This window comes from Rattus norvegicus, chromosome 17, assembly GCF_036323735.1.
Source record: "Rattus norvegicus strain BN/NHsdMcwi chromosome 17, GRCr8, whole genome shotgun sequence".
Lineage (NCBI taxonomy): Eukaryota > Metazoa > Chordata > Mammalia > Rodentia > Muridae > Rattus > Rattus norvegicus.
The window spans coordinates 79,812,306-79,835,413 of record NC_086035.1 but is presented as its reverse complement, the minus strand read 5'-3'; the positions used below and the strand labels follow the sequence as shown (position 1 = coordinate 79,835,413).

At 44.6% G+C, this 23,108-nt stretch overlaps 3 protein-coding genes and 1 long non-coding RNA gene across 12 annotated transcripts in view; 2 read left to right on the top strand and 2 right to left on the bottom strand.

The window, feature by feature from the left end:
* Nmt2 (N-myristoyltransferase 2) overlaps positions 1-8,415 on the top strand; it is a 47,090-nt gene extending 38,675 nt beyond the window's left edge. For all 7 annotated transcript variants that reach the window (XM_063276243.1, XM_017600494.3, XM_039095542.2 and 4 more), the window contains 4 exons: positions 2,340-2,510; positions 4,295-4,462; positions 4,741-4,878; positions 5,638-8,415. In XM_063276243.1, coding sequence (XP_063132313.1) covers positions 2,340-2,510; positions 4,295-4,462; positions 4,741-4,878; positions 5,638-5,658 — 498 coding nt within the window. In that variant the 3' untranslated portion in view covers positions 5,659-8,415. The remainder of the gene's footprint in view (positions 1-2,339; positions 2,511-4,294; positions 4,463-4,740; positions 4,879-5,637) is intronic.
* A 90-nt stretch (positions 8,416-8,505) lies between these two features.
* Positions 8,506-12,177, bottom strand: Rpp38 (ribonuclease P/MRP subunit p38). Of its 2 annotated transcripts, NM_001033063.1 has the most exon segments (3): positions 8,506-9,421; positions 11,457-11,624; positions 11,937-12,046. In NM_001033063.1, a coding segment is annotated over 1 exon segment (819 nt). In that variant the 5' UTR covers positions 9,412-9,421; positions 11,457-11,624; positions 11,937-12,046; the 3' UTR covers positions 8,506-8,592.
* A 1,982-nt stretch (positions 12,178-14,159) lies between these two features.
* Acbd7 (acyl-CoA binding domain containing 7) lies at positions 14,160-22,308 on the top strand. Of its 2 annotated transcripts, none has more exons than XM_006254269.5 (4): positions 14,160-17,019; positions 21,535-21,652; positions 21,759-21,821; positions 22,014-22,306. In XM_006254269.5, exons 1-4 carry the CDS (start codon positions 17,008-17,010, stop codon positions 22,085-22,087), a joined length of 267 nt encoding a protein of 88 aa, XP_006254331.1. In that variant the 5' UTR covers positions 14,160-17,007; the 3' UTR covers positions 22,088-22,306. The 2 variants fall into 2 exon arrangements, with proteins under 2 accessions (XP_006254331.1, NP_001119551.1); NM_001126079.1 differs by having other exon boundaries at positions 16,966-17,019; positions 21,535-21,655; positions 22,014-22,308.
* On the bottom strand, positions 21,337-22,071 carry LOC134482748 (uncharacterized). The gene is made up of 2 exons (XR_010059268.1): positions 21,963-22,071; positions 21,337-21,570 (listed from the first exon to the last, which is right to left on the bottom strand). It is a non-coding gene; the product is annotated as an uncharacterized LOC134482748 (long non-coding RNA).
* Positions 22,309-23,108: the final 800 nt, after the last annotated feature.

Genomic DNA, 23,108 nt, shown 5'->3' with positions numbered 1-23,108 from the left:
TTAGTTGTAGTTGTAGTTGTTGTTGTTGTAGTTGTTGTTGTTGTAGTTGTTGTTGTTGTAGTTGTTGTAGTTGTTGTAGTACAGTTCTTGATTTTGTGTCTCTGGCGCAGACTCTGAATGTGGCTGCTAACATTTATTAGGCTAATATTGTGCTAGAGAGTAAACATTTATACTCTCATGCACTAGACTGAGCAGTCAAGATGGCAGACAGGCTATAATCACTCTGTCACAGAGTTGACATGGAAACACACACTTGGCATGTGGAGTCTGCTTTGTAGGACACTCACCATGGCTGATACTCCCCCAAGACTAGGCTTCCCCAGGAAATACTTCTATATCTCCCCACCTACCCTTCAACGTTTATTTGACATTAAATGTATTCAATCAAAGTTGGAGGGAGGGACCTTAAAAGTAAAGGAATTTGAATTCCATAAAAAGCAGGGTCGGTCAACATGCATCCGTGCGCTTCATGCTGTTAAAGGGATAGGACACATGAAAGTATGTGCATAGTCTGTTTAGTGACATTGATGATCCTAGTGTTTACAAACTCCCCTCTTAACTACTGCTCCCAGCTCCATTCTGGACTCCCTGCAGTCTTAAATCCAAGACAGAATTTACTTAGGAAATGTAGCATGCTCCCTCCCATTAACTAGGAAAGTTTCTTTGCTTTATTTTGAACCCTCAGAAAAATGACTGTTTTACTCAGTTCTGCAAAAGCATCCTATTTTTACTTCAGTTTAGGTCTTCCCGCTTATTCTTGAAGACAGTCATAATTGTTTGAGCTATAGAGCTTCATAGCTGAAAGTAATCTTGTCTTTTGTGCCACTGGTGTTCAAACGTCCTACACTGAGCTATGTAACCCAGCCCAAGAAAAAGTACTTTGTATGTGACTTGGGTATAGAGACACGTTTTAGATAGTTTTGGTCTTTAATAGCATTCAGAAATACATTTTTATTTTACGTTTTTCCAGGTGGGACTGGACATTTCTTTTTGCCGTACTAGGATTTGATGCAGGGACTTGTGCACACTGGGCAGGCACGTTACGACTGAACTACATCCTGAGTAGGAGTGGGTGTTTCTAATCTTTTGAGAGCCACAACAAGATTAGTAAGAGCGTGAGCTGCACATGCAGTGCCAGGGACTTAGTTCTCGACTGTAGATAATTGAGTGGTACGTCAGTTGAGGTCCTGTATCTCTATAAAGACTACTACCCAGTCCTTGAAGAGCTTGTGAAAGCTCACCCAAGACTTCCTGAGCATTGCGGGCTTTCCTGTCATCCTGACGCTAATCAGCAGTCAGTCAATACCGTTGGTCACAGAACCTTGGAAATCCCTAGGTAATAGTTGGTCACAGCTGCCACTGAAGATGAAACTGGTCTTCCTTCCTGGACATCTGTGTGGGGTCCTTCAGTTATAATGATCTGACTTCAGGAGTGTTGTCTGGGGTTTTAGCGTGCACATGCATGGTGCGTGTGTGGAGGTCAGAGGACAGCTCGGTAGAGTTGGTTACAGATGCACATCACAGCGTCTGGCTTTTATAAAATGTGGGCTCTGAAGATCAAGTCCAGGTTGTCAGGCTCGTGTGGCAAGTGCTTGTTTGCTGAGTCTTTCCCTAGGCTCTAGGGATTTTTAACTTAGAGATATTTACAAGGAATTGAGAACAAAAAAGTATATTAGCAATATCTGCAGTACTTCTAAAATAATCCAGTATTTCTCCAAGGGACAAAAGCATAAAATTTGATGACCTTCCTCATATCTATTAAATTATTGGTATATAAATCCGCACGTAATGTTCCATTTGATTTGTTTGGGTAAGGAGGTGGGACACATTGCTTAGTGACATTCTTTGTGAGAGTGAATGTCACACATGTGCCAGGTGCGTGAGTGGAGATTGGAGGACAGCCTAAGAGTTGCTTCCTCCTTCCACCCTGTGGATGCTGGGGATGGAACTCAGGTGCTCAGACTTGGCAGTGGGCTTCCTTAACCCAGAACAGCCTCAGCAGCCCTCCTCATCTTCCTTTTCATTCTGAGAGTCCGTTTCTGTAAGTTGCTCAGACTGGCCTTGAACTCTCTGTATCCTGGTAAGGCCTTGACCTTGCAGTTAATTCCCATGCCTTATCCTCTCTAATAGCTGGGATTCTGGAGGCTGGGCCGCTAGAGCCAGCTTCAGGCTTTAATGGAATCATGTTTCTGACCGACTAAAGCAAGTCTAGAGCCAAGAGCCTCTAGTTGTAACAAGTTTCCCTCAGCAGGGCTGTGGGCCACGCTTTGAGCGCAAGGGAATTTCATTTACTCCTCTTGTGTTTACTTGTGGCTTTGTTTTGTACTCCCTCCAACAAGGTTACAAAGACTTCAGGTCTGAGACCGATGGAACCAAAAGATATCAGAGCAGTCCGAGAGCTAATCAACGTCTACTTGAAGCAGTTTCATCTAGCTCCAGTGATGGGAGACGAAGAAGTGGCCCACTGGTTCCTCCCCAGGGAGCACATCATTGACACCTTTGTGGTGGAGGTAAGGACACGGCTGGTAAGCTAGTCCTGAGAAGGGTAAAGCTTCTTTGAGGAGCATCATCGTATGCCGTAGCTTTCCTCCAAAGCTCCCTGCTTCTGGTAGCCCTCCCACGGCTGCAACAGTCCTGGATTAGAGCACCCTCACTACTTAGTAAAGGGAAGCTAGGCTGCATTTCTGTTGTGCCTTGTGCATTTGCACCTTTCAGGATGAAAAGCTAATAATTAGTCACCTCAGACAGCTATGTTCCAGCGCTTAGTATTATTTTCGCCTTTGTGTAACTGGCTGGATGTGACCTGCCATTAAATCTAGATGACAAGCCCGGTTCAGCCACTTAACTTCTGTTCAAGGGAGGGAGGGACAGGAGCTAGTTAGTACTCTGACCAGTGCTTGCTTAGATGACTTTGACATGGTTTTGTCCAACTTTGTTTTACAAATCTTTGAGTTGTTTGTTCAGATGTTGTGTCACTTGAAGGCTCGGTGAGTTGAAGTAAGGTTGAACGGCGAAAGTGGAGTTAGCCTTGGCAAGCAATGGCAGACAGGAAAGGGCCAGTTAGAAGTGACTCTGGGGATTTGCGTGCACCACTTGTGCACACAACTGTTACTGAGCACTGTCAGGCATTGTTGGCCGTGTGACCACAGGACCAATGGTTAGGGCAATTACGGAGAGACTGACCCAGGATAAGGATGATTCACGAGATATTCTGATGACAAGTGAGCGGGCAGTCTCAGTTTGTACCTCTAAAATCTCTTTGCACACAAGTCTTTACGTACCTGTGTGTCTCCAGAGACTTGTGAGTTATCCACTCTGAAGAGTTATTCAGAACCCCAGAGAGCTTCTACTCTGGGCAGACTAGGCCAGTAGCTATCTACAGTGCTCAAAATGTAGTAAGAGCTTGGCATTTGTCCCCATGTTATAACAAAAGTAAACCCATTGCATGTTACATAAAAACATCCCGTATATGAAAACTTAATTTTTCTCCCAAAAATTAGTGACTGAATAATTTCACGTTTTTTTAAAATTTTGGGTCCTTTCCTTGGTTTTGCTTTCTATTAATTGTGACATACTGCCTTGATTGAAGTATATGAAGAAGATATTTCCCATGAAATATTGAAGATTTGAAAATTTGTGCATAATTTTTCAGACAATTGTTTGGCTTTTTTTCTCTTTTGAGATGGGGTTTCCATATGTAGCTCAGGGTATGTTCAGGCCTGCCACGCTGCTCAGACTGGCTTCTAGGGTGTTTGGTTTTTGTTTTGGTTTTTGTGAATGGGTATTCTATCTGTATGTATGTCTGTGTCCTCAAAGGCCAGAAGAACTCAGACCCCTGGAGCTAGAGTTATAGACAGTTTGAGAGCATCTGTGTGGGGGTTAGGAGTCTAACCTGGGCCCTCTGGAAGAGCAGCTAGTGCTTTTAGGTACTGGGTCATCCCTCCAGCCTCTGACTTTAAATCTCAAGATCCTCCTGAGAGTTGGAATTACTGTGCACCACCACACACAATTCTTTTCAGATAATTATAAATGCTGTTCTCTGAAGTTTTATCAGTTTTCTGTTGAGCTAAAGCTCATTATTGGCAAACAAATCTTGTCTCTTTTTTTTTCTTGAAGTAACTAGCTCTCATTACTCACTTCTAAGATACCAAGACTGTGTGGCCATGTTCTTTGAAATAAGCTCTGTTCACACTAGGTAGCCAGCCCTGTGTACAGCCCTGTGTCCTCCTGTATCGGCTGGCCAAATGCTTACTCAAGGAGACACTCACCACTGTCGCTTCCTCCTGTCCCCCAGAGCCCCAGTGGGAAGCTGACCGACTTCCTGAGCTTCTACACACTCCCCTCCACGGTTATGCACCACCCCGCTCACAAGAGCCTCAAGGCTGCCTATTCCTTCTACAACATTCACACAGAGACGCCCCTGCTGGACCTCATGAACGACGCGCTCATTATAGCCAAATTGGTGAGTGTGGTGCCACTTTTTGTACTACCTGGATTTCCTTAAGCAAACAACCTACAGAGAGGTTCCGTGCAAGAGCAGTGTATAACTCTTATCCATGGAGCCATCCCTCCAGCTCTCTCCCCAGCTGACTGTATAATAGTCTTCTCAGATGGCTCTCAGTCTGCGGTTTATATTGCAGCTACTTATATAAGTACCTATTTAAACTACTATAGAGGAATTGAAGGTTATACACATTAAGCCCTTGGTATAATCAGCTTTTAAACTTTTTATATCGGCAGAAAGGATTTGATGTGTTCAATGCACTAGATTTGATGGAAAATAAGACCTTCTTGGAAAAGCTCAAGTTTGGTATAGGAGACGGCAACTTACAGTATTATTTGTACAACTGGAGGTGTCCAGGGACAGACTCTGAAAAGGTGAGTGGTACATTAGTCCATACTGGCTTCCTTCAGGATAAAGGGACTTTATTTTTACTGTTTTTAATTTCTGTGCATGTGTGAGAGATGTTGGGGGTCAGAGGGAGAGAGAGGAGAGAGAGTGTGTAAATGGACTCCGTTAACTCAGACAGTCACATACAGACACCCCCTGGGAAGAAGGGGGCTTTTTATTTCTGCTTGTTGGTGTGTGTGTGTGTGTGTGTGTGTGTGTGTGTGTGTGTGTGTGTGTGTGTGTGTGTGAGAGAGAGAGAGAGAGAGAGAGAGAGAGAGAGAGAGAGAGAGTGTGTGAGCGGTGGATACATACATGTCACAACATATATAGAGACCAGAGGACTGCCAGGCCTCCAGGGACTCAACACATGTCATCAGCCTTGTGTGACAAGTGCCTTTGCCCTTTTTAGCCAGTTTGGAAGGTCCGGGGGACTTTTTTTTTTAATATTTATCTTTATTTTATGAACATTAGTGTTTTGCCTGCATGTGTGAAGGAGGTGGAGCTCCTGGGACAGGAGTTACAGTTGTGAGCCACCATGTGGCTCTTACCTCAAAGAGACTTTTTTTTTTTCTTTTTTTCAGAGTTGGGGACCAAACCCAGGGCCTTGCGCTTGCTAGGCAAGCGCTCTACCACTGAGCTAAATCCCCAACCCTCAAAGAGACTTTTTAAAACCCCATATATTTCACAGTGTTGTAATTGGATCTCCTCTTGTGTTTGGTCTTACTGTGGCATTTTCCTTTCTCTAGGTTGGACTTGTTCTACAGTAGATGGATGTTATTCCTAGAAGGCTGACATTCTCGTTTGTTAGTGTTCTATCTAGTGATGCCTGGAACTGTCATTCCAAAGAAGAATAAAAGCACAAGTTGAGTGAAACTGGAGTAGTTGCTAACAATCAGAACAGATGGCCAGTTGTACACATTTCTAGTTAGGGTATTGGGAGCCAGTCTCCACTGTTGGCTAACGTGGGAGGGATTAAAGGTGTCTGAGAGCTCTCACGGTAGAGAGAGGATGTTGTCTGTCTACTCTAGAAATGGTTCTGTCTCTGTGAACCAAACAAGTGGCAGCATCATGTTATGGCCTCTGCTGTTGGGAGAGCCACTGCTGCTTTCTGTGTGTTAAATGGTGATATACTTGTAAAACAGACAAGGATCCATGTGTATCACCCGACATGATGCTACTGGGAATGTTTATAGAGTTGACATGTGGTAGATACTTACTTAAGGAGCAATATGAAAATGTACCAGTGACTTAGCACACTTACTATCCCATAAGCATAGTAGCCAAACCAGTCATACACAGCTTTGTCTTTTGCTCTTCAGCCAGTGGATTGTTTCAAAAGCAGAGTTTGGGGCATTTGTTCAGTGTGCTCACTAAAGGGTACACAGCTGACGGATCAGACCTTGGGGCTGCTGTGCAATCTCATTTCTCAGCAATGTCAAGGATGTGTGAGGGAAAGGAAGTCAAAGCTCTAAGGTCAGATCAAAGACCCAGCGGTGGAGTAGTGCTGTCAGCACACAGATGGTCTGAATGTTTTTATTATGCAAAATTGCACATGTTCCTTTATGCTGACTTTAATTTATCATGAAAATTGTCATGCTAATGGAAAATGTCTTACTTGTAAATAAGTATTCATAATTTTGTTACTGAAGTTGTTTTTACCTAGAACTTAAAAACCAAGTTTCACAGTGTATATATGTGTGTATATGCTGCCACTAATCCAAGGGAAAATAAACTACTCGACACGGCCATTGTATAGACTGGGCCTTTGAGTCAGATGCCACAAAGTAGATCTTCTTCCTGCCTTTACTGCAGTGCCTCCGCTCCAGTCCAGACATGGCATTCCCTTCCCTACTAGAAAGGAGTCACCAAATGTGACCTGTAGGCTGTCCCCCCTGTTGGCTGCTCTTTACAGCTCACAAACTGAGAGCTTTTGGCTTTTTTTTTTTTTTTTTTTTAATGGTTGGGGGAAATAGTCCAAAGAATGACGTTTTGTAGCATGCAAATCTTAGGAAATCCAAACATTGTATCAGATTACAGCCACACCTTCATTATGTCCTACCTATGGTTGCCTCATGCTACAAAGGGAAATCAAGTAGTTGTCACAGACTGGGCTGTACATTGCCTACAAAGTTCGAATGTTTGCTCTCTGGCCTCCTGTGGACAGGTCCTAAATAGGCCACAAATTGTGCCATCCCTGATAACACCACTAGAGGGGGCACCTGGGCCCCACAAGTGGTGCAGAAGTGGGACCAGTACTGTTTCTAGACACATGACAGATTTCTCACTTTATACCATGCCCAACTGTGTCGAATTTTTAACCGAACACCTTCAGGAAATGAAACTACCTATTCATTGCAGCACTATTTAGAAAGTCAGTGAGTTTGTCGATCTAGATTTACAACTCTTTGGGAATTAGTACACTCATTTTTATGTCTAATACAAATTGAATTTTCAGGTCAGAATTTCCAATCAGGAATTTTGTCGTGGGCTTATTTATTATTTACCTCATGAAGAAACTGTTAACCATTCCTTTAGAGATTGTTATTGTAGAACTGTTACTTTAAATACACTAATAGTTAACGGTGGTGTCTTCATAATTTAAGCACATGAGCAGTTGGTATTTTAGAGAATCCGTAACCAGGGCAACTGCTTGAGTATAAATAGCTATTAAAACCAAATGTAAAAGGAAGTCTCAAGTGAAGTTACACTGCCCTGTACTCCATATCCAAATTGTGCTGTAAGGTTTCTTCCCTTCAAAACAGGAAATTTGTCACCAAGAGGAACAAAGTGGGACAGCCTGTGAGTTCACCCAAAACTTGGGATGAAAAAGTTTTAACAATACCCTCTTACCTCCTAAACTACAGAATGATTTTCAGAGTGGATTTGTAAAGCACCGACAGCCCCACTCCCCGCCTGAAAGACCCATCAATGTCTGTCCTCTCCCCATCTGGGTGCCATCTAGGTTACTACTGTAGCTAAGTCTGGCTTAGGTTTTGTTGCTGTTTGTAGTTTGTTGGCTTTGCTTTTTGTTTGGTTTTGGTGCTAGGGATCAAGCCAGGGATTATATGTGCTGGTAAGCACATATTCTGCCATAGAGCTGTGCCCTGATGTACTTTCGATAGATGTTACCTGTTACAAGGAAGTTAATGGTGTGCAGGGAGGGAATTCTCATCCAGACAACCTATCAGGCTTCTTTTCTCTGTCAGTCAAGCCTTTCTGCCAAGCCTGTGTGCATCAGTGCTTACCTACAGAGAAAGCCAAATTACCAGAGTAAAAATGACATGGCGCTCCTGAGGACAGTGTACCGCTTAGCATTTAGTGTCTCTCCCTTGTAGCTGAGAGCCTTCCTCAGCTGTTCACCCACCTTGCTAGACCATGTCTGTGGCTCATTTTCCAAGTTTGGTAGAGATCTGTTAAGTGCTGTAGGAAACTGATGTTCTTGCAAGCAAGCATTGTAGCAGCCTTTAAAGCAGCAAATTTATATGTGCATGGACATTAGGCTTAATAAACTTTGGTTTTGTTAATCATTGTTTTGAGTGTTTTCTGTACTTCATGGTTTTAAGTATCATCCTATCTGCCCCACCCAAAGAGAAAAACCCCTCCATGCAGGATCCTAAGAGCATATGCAGCACACCTGGCTTTATTTGTGTCAACGCTTATTTAGACCACATACTTGCACGAAGTGGCAGGGTCACACAGAACTACTTTGAGGGGTTTTTACTCTTGGGTGGTTTCCTTATCTTACTCGGGTTAGGAACGAGTCTCTTTATTTTCAGGGGTTGTAGTGTTGCAGCTGGAGCTTGTCCACCTTCAGCAAGCTTCCTCTTAAGTCTTGTAAGGTCATCAAATGAAGTGTCCAAAACCTCTTTGTCCTGGCTTTCCAAAGACTCCGTCTCCAAACTGTCTGTGAGACCTTGGGTTCCGTCTGGAAGCCAGGGCACATTTAAGCTGGGCACCCTGGGAATGATGGCTTCTACTTCATCAGCAAAGTCCATGGTGTTCTTTCTGAAGCCCAAGGCTAGCACACATTTTAAGCCAATGACTGGAGCAATTCTCTCGCTGAGCTGAGGTACCTGACAGGCAGGAACGGTTCTGCTTAAACTCAGCTGAATCAAGTGTGAGGTGATGATGGCGGGCTTGACTGACTTACACACTAGAACCAGGAGCAGTTCATTCCTCTCCAGAGCCCGGGTGACCTCATTAACCCCGATGGCCAGCTGCTTCCTGGTGTGCACAGGGGTCCACCCTGACACCCGCACACCCCCATGGGGCTCTTGCGGCTCCTCACTGGTCCCAACAAGCCCGCCTCTCTGCTTTGCTTTCCTTTTCTTCTTATCTTCAATTTTCTGAAGTCCGATCGACTTAAACTTGTCCTCCAGCGTCTGTAGGATAAAGTGCATGTCTTCTCTCTCCAAGCTGCTCCAGGAAATGACATAGGGGTTGTTCAGTGATGTCTTTACAACCAGAGGTCTAGTCTTCCGAATAGATCCCCTCTTTGGTGCCTGAGGAGCTGCAGCCATCTTGAAAACCCTTTGGAAAGAAGCAAAAATGATAAAAGTCATGTTGGCAGTGCATTTTTGAGAATATTTTGGGTATATTCTCGTCTTTTTTTTTTTTTTTTTTTTTTTTGGTTCTTTTTTTCGGAGCTGGGGACCGAACCCAGGGCCTTGCGCTTCCTAGGCAAGCGCTCTACCACTGAGCTAAATCCCCAACCCCCCATTCATTCATTTATAAGCACGTTTACTGCAGTGGGCAGATGGTGTTCCAGACACAGCTGCTGGTGGGCTCTGAATTCCCTGCAACTGCTCACACAGAACTTCTCTTCTGGACTCTCTCAAGTTCATAAAGAACTAGGTCGGATTTTAAGAACCAAAATAGTAATGATCTATCTCCATGGCTAAAACTTTGTAAGTCTCCCTCCTCTCATGATCCCCAAGTTCCTAAAACATTTTAAACATACAGGTTTATTTCCCCTCTCATGTGATCATAAAATTCCTGCTTTGGCTGACAATTTCATGAAAAATAGGAGAAATTTGTGGTGAAATTCTGAGAGTAACTCATTAGGGAGAAATAAATGGGCTGAGCTCCTAAAAGAAAAAACAAAACAAAACAAAAAAAACCCCACAAACCCACTGGCCTATTTGTTCTTCCTAGTGACTATATCATATTAACCTCACAAACAAGTTAGGATGTTCTCAACTGCTCCTTGTCAGGCATCCATTCATTTAGATCCTGTTTATTCTTCCCAAAGGCAACTAAGTATGTAGGTAGATATTATATATAATATATATGTATACATAAATAATATGCATGTGTACTCCTCTCAGTTGTTGTCTCCTTCCTAGAGTTCATCTGAGAACTATAAAGACCCAGTTGACAAAATAAGTCCCCTCTGATTAAGGTTCCTCTAACTCAGGGCGCTTTCTCCACACATCCAGTCCTAAAACACAAGAGTTTGCCAGTGTGGATTAGGAAGCAGATTCACTGTACAACTCACAGCTAGTTTTTCTGAAGACTTTTAATCATGATTCCATCTTAGAAATAACCTGTGATTGGCTTTTAAGAACAGTCAGATGGCTTTACTGAGCTGGGATTTCTGGGAGTACAGCTTCACCAGAGGTACTGGTAGAAAGATGCCCAACGTTTGGAGGTTGGTGTGGGACAGGTGGCATTTCCAAACTGGACAGCTGTAGGAAGTGGTGTTGCAGACTCACTCCTCTCCTGATCCTTCTAGTCCCCGTCCACATAAAGTCAGAATTCCTCCCACTAAAAGCTGCAATCTTGATTCTGTCAATGCTACCCCACTGCCACAGACATTGGCTAATAGCGGCTTCCTTCTCACAACGCACTGCACTGCTCCAATCAATGCCCCAACAGCTGCATACTTCCCACAAGTTCAGACTCAAGAACAGGTCATCTAGATCTAGTGAGGTGACTACCAGCAGCTGGCATCTAGCAGTAGGTGAAATGACCAGGAAGCAAGACAAACAGCCCCACCGCAGCTCTTGCCAAACTACAAGTCAGTTACTGTGTTGCCTAGCCCGTCAGTGTAAGAGGGACACACTCACAGATGCTCTGCAACCAAGGGGACTGCAAGATTGGGATGTACTCTGATTTACAAGAACCTAGAAGGGGAGGTGGAAAAAAGCCAAGTCTACATAAGGCGACTGCCATGCAATATGAATTTTTAAAATGCTGAACGGTAACGGGTTCACAAAGCTTGCTCTTGCTCAAGCGCCTTGCCAACTATGTCTGCAAGCTGCCACTGCCTACAGGACTAACTGCAAACTCAAAATGTTTACCTTTTTACTCACCCATCTCAAACCTTTCTGCTTTCACCCACCACCCATATTACAGGTTCTGAACATTTAGTTTCTCATGTCCTTATTAAGCGTACACTGTGCCTGGTATAGCACTCACACACCAGATGTTTTGTTTTCCATCAAATTCTTGGGACTTATCCTTGCTCCCGGTTATTAGGCGTGGGGCAGAGCAAACAGCTTCTGCGACTAATAAAAACGGCTCACTCTAAAGCCAAAGTAGTGAAGTACCTTGAGGAACATACCTTGAGGAACAGACAGTTAGCGACCTTAGTTGAGAGGGTCAGGAAAAGAAGTCTCTCTGGAGGAAATGACCGTAACAACCGCTTTCTAAAAGAATTCCTTCCGAAGGAAGCGGGCTGCGAGGTATCCCAGAAGAGTATTAAAGTTCAGTATCGCTCGGGACAGAGATGCTAGAGTTGGAGTAAGGACAAGATGGTGGTGACTCTAGAGAGACTTTCAGAAGGGTGGCGCTATTAGAAATGGGTCACAGAGAGACCTTGATTTGGGGAAAGAGACCCTGGATAGGCCGTCAGCAGCAGAGATGCTCCCGTAGTCTCGGGGGAATGATGTCTCACGTCACACCACGCGACGGAAGGAGGCCGGGATCGCCTGAGGCCAGCCGGAAAGAACCTCAGGGAGACCGGGCACTGGATGAACCCCACGCCGCGATGACCCGGGTGCCCACGGGCTGGGACTCGGACCACGGACTCGCATGCACCCACCTGTGCAGAAGCGCCCCGCGGAGACCACGTGACAGATCGATTCACTGCGGCGGCAACTCCGCCACCACCGGGGACCACGGCGCCCGCTCCACGTGCGCCTGCTGCGCGCGTGCGCAGAACACGAGCTCCGCCTACCTGCCGCTCTGCATTACGTCACTCCTAGTAAGGAACGTCAGCCGTAGTTTGGCTACCGAGAGTGGTCCCTGCGTAAAATCCCTCAGCCTGGGACCGAGCTCTGGAGCAGCACTGCGCAGGCGTACGGTCTGTCTCGCGAGAGTCTGTGGTTGCTGTAGTAACCAGCCTCTGCGCTTCTGTCAGGTTGTCTAAGGATGCTGATGTACCAAGCAGCTCCCGGAGTCTGGTTTTGTGAGAGGTGGATCTCTCCTTTCCGCTCGCTGTTTTTAGCCAAGTTGGTTCTGCCTGGGAACTCTGGCCTGCCGTCTCTTTTCGTTCTAGGGACGCAAAGCTCCAGCCCTTATGGCCACCCATTCATTCCCCTGCCCACGTCGCCGCGCCACCACGAAAATCAAATAAGTAGTAGGGCTAACAGGGTTGCGTGTAATTACAATTTATGTGGAGAATCTTGGGCCCTCTGAAAGGAGAATAAGGGCTGCGTTCAGTTCCACAGCGGTACTCCAGAATATGCCGGCAATATCTGTTGTGCCTCCTGACTAATGGAGACTGTGTGTGTGTGTGTGTGTGTGTGTGTGTGTTTTATGAAACAAAATCACTGGAAAGTTACAGACAACTAGTAAAACAGTGGAATAGCGTGCTAAAGATTAAAATTCTGTTGGCTACACTTGACAGGATTTTTTGCTGTTGTTCCTTTCTGACCTCTCAGGACGTTGGGAGGTGTAGTGGCTATTCCTGGTTGTCCGCTTGACTATATCTGGAATGAACTGCAATCCAGAACTGAAAGGCTCACCTTTGATCCTGATATTGAGGCTGGGCGATGGAGATTCGGGTCCTTCTCTTTATTTTCCTTCTAGGTGTCTTCATTGCTCGTTTTAAACTAACGTTTATAGTCTAGCTTCTGCATTTTCATCATTCGCCACTTATTGGACATTTAAACAAAACAAAAGCGGTTGCTTTTGGTCAAGGATTGTTGAAGTTTTTACAGGGAACGTGTGCTATGGTTTCTACCAAAAGTTGATTAAGAAGAACGAAGTCAGGACGAGTTTTGAGTGTGCCAACAGGTTTTTGTCTCATAAAGCGTTCTTTACTATAACCCGCAGTCCTGGTGCGCTGAAGACAAATCGCGGTGATAGAATTGAAATACTAAAGGTTCACATGAAATCCTGGCGCGTGGGAGACTGGGGCAGGAACCTACACACCATAAAAAAAGCAGAAAGAAGGAGCGAGAAAAAGTGTAAAAAGGTAGCCAGACTGCTATGTTCAAACCTTAACCTTACCACTAACTAGTGTACCTACGCCTCGGGCAAGTTAATTAGCCTTCTGTGAAATGATAAAAATAGCCCCTATTCTGAGGATTAGAAAAGAGTTCTGTGTAAGATGCTTACCATGATGCCTGCCGCATAGTAAGTGTCTGACTAACTATGGAGCCGCGATGACCCAGTGACAGTTGTGGCAGAATTAAGTTAATAAAAATTATATATAGCCTCTACTATTTTGGTCCTTGCTTTCTATTTGAAAACTTAGCCATATTTCCACAAGAATTTTACCCAAAAGAATATTTCTCACAGGTAATTTCTTTCCATTTGTGTAGCCCAAACTTTACAGCAACAAAAAATATTTTAAAGTTTTTTTAATCCTTTGTGAAGATGCAGTCACCTCCGTGCATTTTGTTCAGAGTAATCTAATTTATTTCACATAGGTGTGTGCTAAACCCCAGCAATATCAATTCGGTTTATGTTCAGATTTTTTTCTACAAACATTTGCTTCCCATAGTCCCCTTAATTGCCATGCATTTAGTAGTCTATATATACACTGAGTGATCGATTTACCTTTCAATGATAGCTTTTATTTTACATTGAAAACAAGTTATGTTTGCAAATACACAGCTTATGAATATACTGCTTATGAAAATAGTCAAGTCCCAAAGACTATACATGGACTGACCCTGGACTCTGACCTCATAGGTAGCAATGAATAGCCTAGTAAGAGCACTAGTGGAAGGGGAAGCCCTTGGTCCTGCCAAGACTGAACCCCCAGTGAACGTGATTGTTGGGGGGAGGGCAGTAATGGGGGGAGGATGGGGAGGGGGATGGTTTAGGGGGATGTTGGCCTGGAAACCGGGAAAGGGATTAACATTCGAAATGTAAATAAGAAATACTCAAGTTAATAAAGAAAAAACGGAAAAAAAGAAAATAGTCAAGTTTATGAATATCTCAAAGTAGTTTAATAACTTAGAAGGTTTGTGAAAGTGTTCTCTTTGTATTAACTTTTGAATTGCTAGGTTTAAAGGATACAACAATATAACATTAGCTTACGAATCTGGGTCAGAAATCATAGCATTAGAGTTGACAATAATGTTTGTCAATGAAAACGTGCAAGAATTGAACACAAGACTCTCCTTGTCTTTCATGGAATCTGAGCTTTGCTCAGCACTGTATGCTCTTGTGATTTCGTGGAATCATACTATTAATAACAAAGTTTTTTTTTCATGAAAGAATGAACCAAACACATTCACATTTATTTTTTAAAACAAATAACAAAAACCCAAATTACCAGATTTTTTTAAACCTAAGCTTAACATTACATATTTAAACAATAGTCAAACTGACGAGGTTGCCAGCATTCGTGCACAACTAGAAAACATCCTTAATTTACACTAAAGCAGAAATGTATTACCATTGATGCAGTAATAGCTTACATCACTAAATACTGAAAATAAAGTTGAAATATTTCTGTAGACATTCATCTGGCAATGGTAACTTCACAGCAGGCTGACACTACTCACAATTCAACACAGTGGGAAGCAGAGCCATGCTGGTGTTAAAGACAATCTCGTCCCAGCACTACTCAGCAGTCACAGGGCTCACCTCAGATCACGTTCTGTTTAAAGCAAAGTGCGTACAGAGATCACAACAATTTTAAAGACAAAAAAGAAAAGAAAAGAAAAAAGAAAAAGAAAGGTCCTATTTTGTGGTCCCAACAAACAAACTCAAAATTCTGACAAATGGGGGCTCCGATGAGTTGTATTATAAATACTTTAGATTAGGTACAGTTATACAGAAAGTCGAGTTCGTTTGAAATCTTCAGAAAAAAAGTTCCTGTGATTCCTCAAATGGTGCTTGTTATAGCATTTCTGTTACATGCCTGCGTTGAATTACTTGTTATCCAAGCATAGTGGGGGCTCCTTACCATTTATCGTCAGGGACTTTAACTGTCCATCTTCTTCAACTTCTACTCTTTCCTGACCGTTCTCCATAATTCTCTTTGTAATGTTTTGTTTTGTTTTGTTTTTTTGGTTTTTTGTTTTTGTTTTTTTGTTTTTTGGTTGTTTTTTTTTTTTTGGCCATTAACTAGTTTAGTTGAAGTTGATATTGATTTGAAGTTGCCCATTCCACTGCCGCCAAATGACACTGAAGAGAATGAAGTGAGACCCCCATGACCCGAGTGGAGTAAAGCCTGTATCAAAAGCAGGAAATCGGGGTTGAGGATTTAGCTCAGTGGTAGAGCGCTTGCCTAGCAAGCGCAAGGCCCTGGGTTCGGTCCCCAGCTCCGGGGGGAAGGCAGGATATCCGCTTCCAAAATCCACTGAAGGCCGAGGAAAAGGAGCCAGCACCTCGGCTTCTACTTCCTCGAGGACCCCTTCGGTTTCCAAAAAAGTCATCAAATGGGCCTTCAAAGAAGTCAGATGAAAATGGGTCCCTCCCACCAAAAAATCCCCTGAAAACACCATCTGGGTTCCGGAGTGTGACTCCCACAATGACTCCCACCTCCACCAGCACCACTCAATCCTTCTTTGCCATATTTGTCACTGATGTCCGCTTTTGAGCATCCGATAACACTTCACATGCCTCAGCCACTTGTTTGAATTTCCACTCCACTTCTTTATTTTCAGGATTTCTGTCCGGGTGCCATTTGAGTGCCTGTTTTCGATACGCCTTTTTAATGTCCTCGGGTAAGGCCTGTCTCTGCACGCCCAGCACTTCACAATAATCCACCGTGTTTTAACTGACTGTTGGAGCAAATCCGAGGACAGGGCGGCCAGCGAGGGGGGGGAAGTCACGCGTCCGGTCTCCTCGCGGCTCTGGCACAGCAGCGCTGGTCACAACGAAGATTTATTTTAGTTTTAGTTTTAGTAGTAATTGTCCAAAATACTCACTTCGTTATGGCTTTCCCTGCATTTAGAAGTCAGATGGCTGGGCATGGACTTTAGCTGCCAGATCAAAGCGCAGGCTTCAGGTCTGGGCTGCAGGGGGCTCTTCTGGAGGAGCATCTGTGTCCACCGCAGCAACATGAATGGGAGGTGCCTTGAGCACTAGGGCCGTCCCAGGCAACCGTGGGCAGCAGTGCCACCTTTCCATAGATCAGGCCCGTAAAGAGAAAAGGCACCTGGTAAGGCTCGGAACATTTATTTACACTCGTGCAAGCACAAAGCCAACAGGAGGTCGCTTTCCCGCGCGTCCCATTCCCCGGGGACGATATCCGCCATCCCTGAGGTGAGGTAACAGGTGTCGTGTGTGTTCTCTCTGGGTTAAGGAACCAACTTCAGCATCCGGTGCTACAGTTAAGGAAGAACTTCAGCATCCGGTGCTACAGTTCACACGGGAGCCCGCTACACCCAGTGGTAGAATGAGGATGTAAAGAAAGGGGAAGGGAACAGCCACAGCCTCAAGTGAGGAGAAGCAGCGGAGCTCTGCGTACACCCGCATCCCTGCCTTAGTAAAAGTAGAGTGAAAAAAAGAGAGGGCGGTTAGACAGTGCGCAGGTACAAGACACCGCCCAGATCCGCGCTCCCGCCCCCGTGACCAATTAGAGAATCGTCCGTGCCCAGAGAGCAACCTATAGGAGAGACCGGAGGAGGAGCACTGCTCTTTAAGCAGCCAAGCCCCCGGGACTTACTCTGAGCCAGGAGAGCCACAGCGTTCCGTGTCTCATCATTATGTCCTTGCAGGTAAGCCAGATCTCGAAAGGCCGTGCAAGAGCAATGCTCTGAGAAAGAAGAGCTCTGATGGGGAGAGAGGAGGTGTGGTAGCCCTGGGGCAGGGCAGGGGCAGGCTACCCCCAGGAACCTTCTGCTGCGACCCCGCAGTCACTCCCACACCTACCTAAGCGCCTCTTTATGGCACCTCACCATCTGTTGACAAGGACCCAGGATCTCCATAGCAACCTGTTTGGCCCTCAGGGATCTGAAAAATTGATGAGCTCCTGAGGGGTAGGGGAGGGTGGGCTTCTTCGTCTCTTAACAACTTAGGGAAGCAGGTGACATCCATTGGGGTCCCCATGTCCCCTTGCTCTTGGGGACCTCGGGAGGTCCACATAGATGTGATTTGTTGAATAGCAGGGCTAGTCTATGAAGTTCTGACTTTACCGTTTTGTGGATAGGAGTGGAAAGAGAATAAATATGAATTAAAAACCAGGAAGCCCTTTTCTCAGATAAGCACTTATAGCTTGCTTCCATATATATGTTCTTTTTCCATGTGTTTAATGAAAAGTATGCACACACAATACACCTGTGGCATGTTTCTGTATACAACAGTTTTATTAGCATGTTCTCATTAATCAAGGGACATTTTTGCTCGCTCTTCCCCCACCCCAACCCTCCTCCTCCCCTGCCGCTGCCCCTACCTCCCCCCGCTGCCCCTATCCCTCCCTCCCTCTCTCTGTGTCCTCCTGGCTGTCCTGGAACTCACTCTGTAGACTAGGCTGCCCTTGAATTCCCAGAGATCTGCCTGATTCTGTCTCTAGAGTGGTTGTACATTTTGTTTGTTTGTTTTAAAAATTTATTTATTTAATATATATGAGCACACTATTGCTGTCTTAAGACACATCAGAAGAGGGATCCCATTACAGATGGTTGTGAGTCCCCATGTGGTTGATGAGAATTGAACTCAGGACCTCTGGAAGAGCAGCCATGTTCTTAACCACTGAGCCATCTCTCTAGCCCCTAGAGTGGTTGGACTTAAGGTGTATGTCACCACCACCAGGCTTAAGATACACATTTCTAATGCATAACATTTTTTATTACAAGTATAGCAAACTTTATTTCTTCAGGCAAGATGTTATCATAGACAAACCCTATCTCCCTCTTAGTCTGGATATGTTTACTTAATATGTGTGTGTGTATGTGTGTATGAGTGTGTATGTGTGAGTGTGTCTGTGAGTGTATGTGTGTGTGAGAGTGTGTGAGAGTGTGTGAGTGTGTGTGAGGTGTGAGTGTGTGTGAGTACGTGTGTGTATGAGTGTCCACGCATGTTCTTGCCTGCTGGCAAGCCTGTTGATCTGAACCTTCAGAACCCACGAGGTAGAGACAACTGACTCTTGTAATTGTTCCCTGACCTCCACATGCATGCCATGGTATGTGTGCACCCACATACATGCTGTAGTAAACATGGAGTAAATGAAAGAGGAGAGGGGCCTCCATGGGCAGCGTTTAAAGCAGCACTGGGGAAGGGGGTCTTTAGGATTTAAAGGTTACAGAACATCATGAGGGGACAAGCATGAGGCATGTGAAAAACCACCCTGACAATAGGGCAGCATTGAAGGTTAGCCTTAGTTCAATAATTAAAATGGACACGGGGTGTGGGTTTCTATTACTGTCAGTGTTGAGTGCATTAATTCTATTACTGCTGTAATGAAAGCTTTCTTTCACTTCAGTAAAATATGATTCTAGTTTTAAAAACCACATACTTGGGGCTGGGGATTTAGCTCAGTGGTAGAGCGCTTACCTAGGAAGCGCAAGGCCCTGGGTTCGGTCCCCAGCTCCGGAAAAAAAAAGAACCAAAAAAAAAAAAAAAAAAACCACATACTTGCTTGATACAAAGAAAGCTGGAATTGCAGTCACTGTGACTGTTTATGCTTAAAGAATAAATTGTTACAAATAAAAAGTTCTTAAGACATATGCTATTTCAATTTGTAATTCTTACCAATGTAATAATATAACAAAAAATACAGTATATTCTCGAAGTGGGGGTGTTAGTTCGAGCCAGGTGTGGCAGTACCCTGTAATCCCAGCGCTCGGAGCTTGGAGACTGGAGAACCAGGCGTCCAAGGCCGTTCTTAGGTAGGTGGCAGACTCAAAGCAGCACCGTGCTACCTGAGACCCTGTTTCAGGAAAACACAAAGTGCTTCAGGCAGAAGAGAAGGATAAAGGCATGTTAAAAACCCGTTGAAGAGAACGGATGAGGCATGTGTGTATCACTCTGTAGCTTACTTAGCATTCGGGAGCCCCTGGGTTCACTTGCCTCCAACAGAAAAACTGAAGCAGTGGGATCATTTAAGTGCGATGTTCCAGGATAGGCAAGACAACATAGGCAAACCCTAACACACACACACACACACACACACACACACACACACACACACACACACTATACCGGCAGTTCGTTTACACATTGAGAGAACTAATAAGTACTTGACATAAAAAACATAACCAGGGGAACCCAGTAGATACTGAAGATGTAGTATTTTTATAACTTGTTCCTGGATCTAAAATGATTTTAAAAATCGAAGTTTAAAATTGTAATAAAAGATATATATATCTGGCTAGGATATCCAAATATCTTCTCTCTTCAGAACAGAAGTGGTGTTAGGACGGACATTATGTGGGTGTTGCTAATGGCTCTCTGGTGGAGTGAAGGCATGTGTGTGTTGCCTACTATTTAAAATACTGGTCAAAATGTTGGCAGATTGTTCTGGAAATGAAGGCATAGCTGGAATTCCATCTTTAGTTACAATCTTCCGATTTTATTTATAAAGTATAATAAAGGTCTTTTGGGGGGGTTTGAGAGGGGTAATTTTTCAAAAATGAATCTTGCTATGTAGCCCAGGCTAGCCTCCAACTTCAGCTGATCCTACTACCTCAGCTTCTCTAGTGTTAGGATCCCACCTGGGCCGACGGTCATTTTACTTAGAAGCGTTTGCTCCCTGGGTGATGAAGCTAAAACACCTGGGCCGGGATGTGTCCGTTCCGGTCTGGAGAGGCGGCAGTGGTAAAATGTTTGCAGGAAACCCTGGCCTTGACCCCAAACACCACAGAAGGGGGATAGGGAACATGACTTTAATTCCAGCATTTGGGAAGCAGAGGTATTAAGACCTCTGAGTTCAAGGCCAGTCTGGTCTATAGATCGAGTTCCGGGATAGCTAGGGCTAAACAGAGAAACCCTGCCTTGAAAAACCAACCCAGTCAACCAAACAAGAACAGCGGGGTGTGTGTCAGGGGGAGGTGATTTTATAATCAGAACACACACACACACACACACACACACACACACACACACACACAATGTGTGTGATTCAAATAACTTGACTGAGTATAATTTATCTTCCTAGTCCAGTTGTTCTTCAACAAGGAGGGTTGCTTAAAGGGCTTTATGAAGGGCTTTATTTGGGCTGACTTTTCTGCTCACGTTCTACAGAGGGTGACGTAAGTACTCTGTGAGTCACCTTCAGAGGCTGTCTTCAGAGGGGAGACATTTGATCGGAAGTGTCCAGAGGCCCCATGTGGTACTTAGATACGGTGTCCTGTGTCCATTGTGAGTGTCATCCCTGATACAGGAAGGATGGGGACAGGAGGGCCTTTAAGCATACTCATGAACGTGAGAGGACAGTGTTCACAGGGCAGAGAAAGATCACGTCCAACAAGGATGATGTCATCTTACTCAGCCAAAAACAGGATCGCCTGCCATAGGAACCCAGCTCCCAGAATATTCCCAGGAATAGAGGGAAGGTGGCATCCTTTGGCCCAGAATGCTTTGGAAGCCACTGTCAACTGCCGTACATGTAAAGATGTTCCAACTGTGGTAACTTCCTGATCCACTCACCAAGGATATACCCTAATGGTCTCTGACTTGGCTCCTGCCATGGATCGGTAGACAAGGCCTTGACGGCAGATACAAGGGTGAATGTAAGGTGTTAACATAGATTAAGTTATGCCTGGCCTTTATTCTGGGAATCCTGGGGAATACACAGTGTCATCCCACCCAGCCTTTATGTTCAGTCCTAGTGAATTCTGTCCAGATTGTCCGGAGCTTCCCCAGTCTATGTCTCCACACTGGATATCTACGTACCCTTTACCCAAGATGCTTTGCAAGCCCGGCTTCTGAGACAGGTTCCTTCTGACACCTTTCCTGTAGCCACTCCCACTTCTGTTGTCAGGACAGTGGCTGCTCGCCTACTCTGTCTCTGTAAAGTGATTTCTCTCCCCCATTTGTTATAAAGGAAGGGGAGGGTAGAGGAAGGGAGGAGAAAGAAGAGGGGAGGGGAGGAAAAATTACCAAAAATTTTTTATTTACAATACACGTTTGCTAATCAACCCGAAGATAAACGACTTTGTTTTCCTGGAAATCAGTTGACGTGAGACCTTACATTTTTCTTTAAGAATTAGATTTTATGTGAGTACCTTGCTTGCAGGTAATGTATATGCACCACACGTGTGCCTTTTGCATGTCCTTGCCATCTTCTGCTCTAGGCTGATTTTGACCAGGCCGCACAAGATGTGAGGAAGCTGAAAAGCAGACCGGAAGATGAAGAGCTCAAGGAACTCTACGGGCTCTACAAACAGTCTGTCATCGGAGACATCAACATTGGTGGTACCCGATCTTTGCTTCAAACAAACAGATGTTCTTACTCGTAAGCTATTTGTAGAAGTGCACGGTGAAAAGTAATGCTGGGGCTCTCTCCTTCTCTTGGCAGCATGTCCAGCAATGCTGGACTTAAAGGGCAAGGCCAAATGGGAAGCTTGGAACCTCCAAAAAGGTTTGTGACTCTTTTTTTTTTTTTTTTTCCGGAGCTGAGGACCGAACCCAGGGCCTTGTGCTTGCTAGGCAAGCGCTCTACCACTGAGCTAAAATCCCCAACCCGGTTTGTGACTCTTAAACGAGGTTAAAACAAACCTACTTTGCCACCCACCACACCGGTCTGGGAGATGACGTGTCTGTGTCTCTCTAGGGTTGTCGAAGGAAGACGCCATGGGTGCCTACATTTCTAAAGCCAGAGAGCTGATTGAGAAATACGGAATTTAGAATGTGATGGCGGGGACAGATCTCTGGAAGCCTCCATTAGCAACGCTCTAAATAAAACCATGTGTTTTTTTTCTATTAGATGAATCATAATACTTAGGACTATGACAACATAGTTCCTGGTTTTACTTGCTTGAGCAAGGTGACTTTAAAAAGTTCCTTTTCAAAAATAGTTTTGTAGTATGCATACACGCGTTAATAAATATCTGTTTCTTTTTGGCATTTATGTCTGTGCGTTTGGACATGTGTGTGTCTGTGTTGTGTTGTGTATGCATATGCATGCATACGGAGGCTAGAGGCCAGCCTGGGGTATTTTTTTTCCAGGTATGCTGTTTACTTCCTGTGAGGCGAGGTCTCTCATTGGCTTGGAGCTCAACCAGACTAACTAGCCCAGGTGTCCTCTTATCTCTTCCTCTTCAGCACTGAGATTTCAGATTACCCAGCCTTCCAGGCATGGCATGTGGGACCTGGGGCTTGAACCCAAGTCTTCATTGCTTACAAGACAAGCTCTTTACTGACTGAGCCATCTCCACAGACCCAGCGCTTGTTTTCTTGACTTTATCTATTGGGCCAATCAGTAGAGTTTGTTCAGAATTAACAGCAGCCAGACTCTTTCCCAGGGCTTCAGAAAAGGGAGTTGGAAGGGTCACGAGTTAAGGCAGCCTGGGCTACATGGTGAGACCCTATCTCAAATATACAGAAAACCCTAAAACTGAAGGGAAAGGTGCAGAGATCGGATAAACAGAAGAACAGTTGGTTCCTTTGCCACACCATGTAGCCTCAGGCTCCTACATACATGGGCATTATGGCTCCAACTACTTCTTGACTTACTAGTTGATACGGGCAAGCGACCTAACCAGGCTGTGGCGTGGCTGCTCATGGAAGGGCTGTGAATTCCAGCCAATCACTGAGGTCTTCCTATCACGGTGAACAGTAACTGCTAAGGGCTGTGCTTTGATAAACTAGCAATTACTCCTTCTGACGGAATAGGTTTAATGTATATTTCTTTTTATTTTCTTTTTTT

Coding starts and splice junctions, on each gene's coding strand:
- Rpp38 (XM_006254268.5), bottom strand. CDS start 9,411: ATGGCTGCAGCTCCTCAGGCACCAAAGAGGGGATCTATTCGGAAGACT.
- Acbd7 (NM_001126079.1), top strand. Junction 21,656..21,758: donor CGGAGACATCAACATTGGTG/GTACCCGATCTT, acceptor TTCTCTTGGCAG/CATGTCCAGCAATGCTGGAC. Junction 21,822..22,013: donor AGCTTGGAACCTCCAAAAAG/GTTTGTGACTCT, acceptor GTGTCTCTCTAG/GGTTGTCGAAGGAAGACGCC.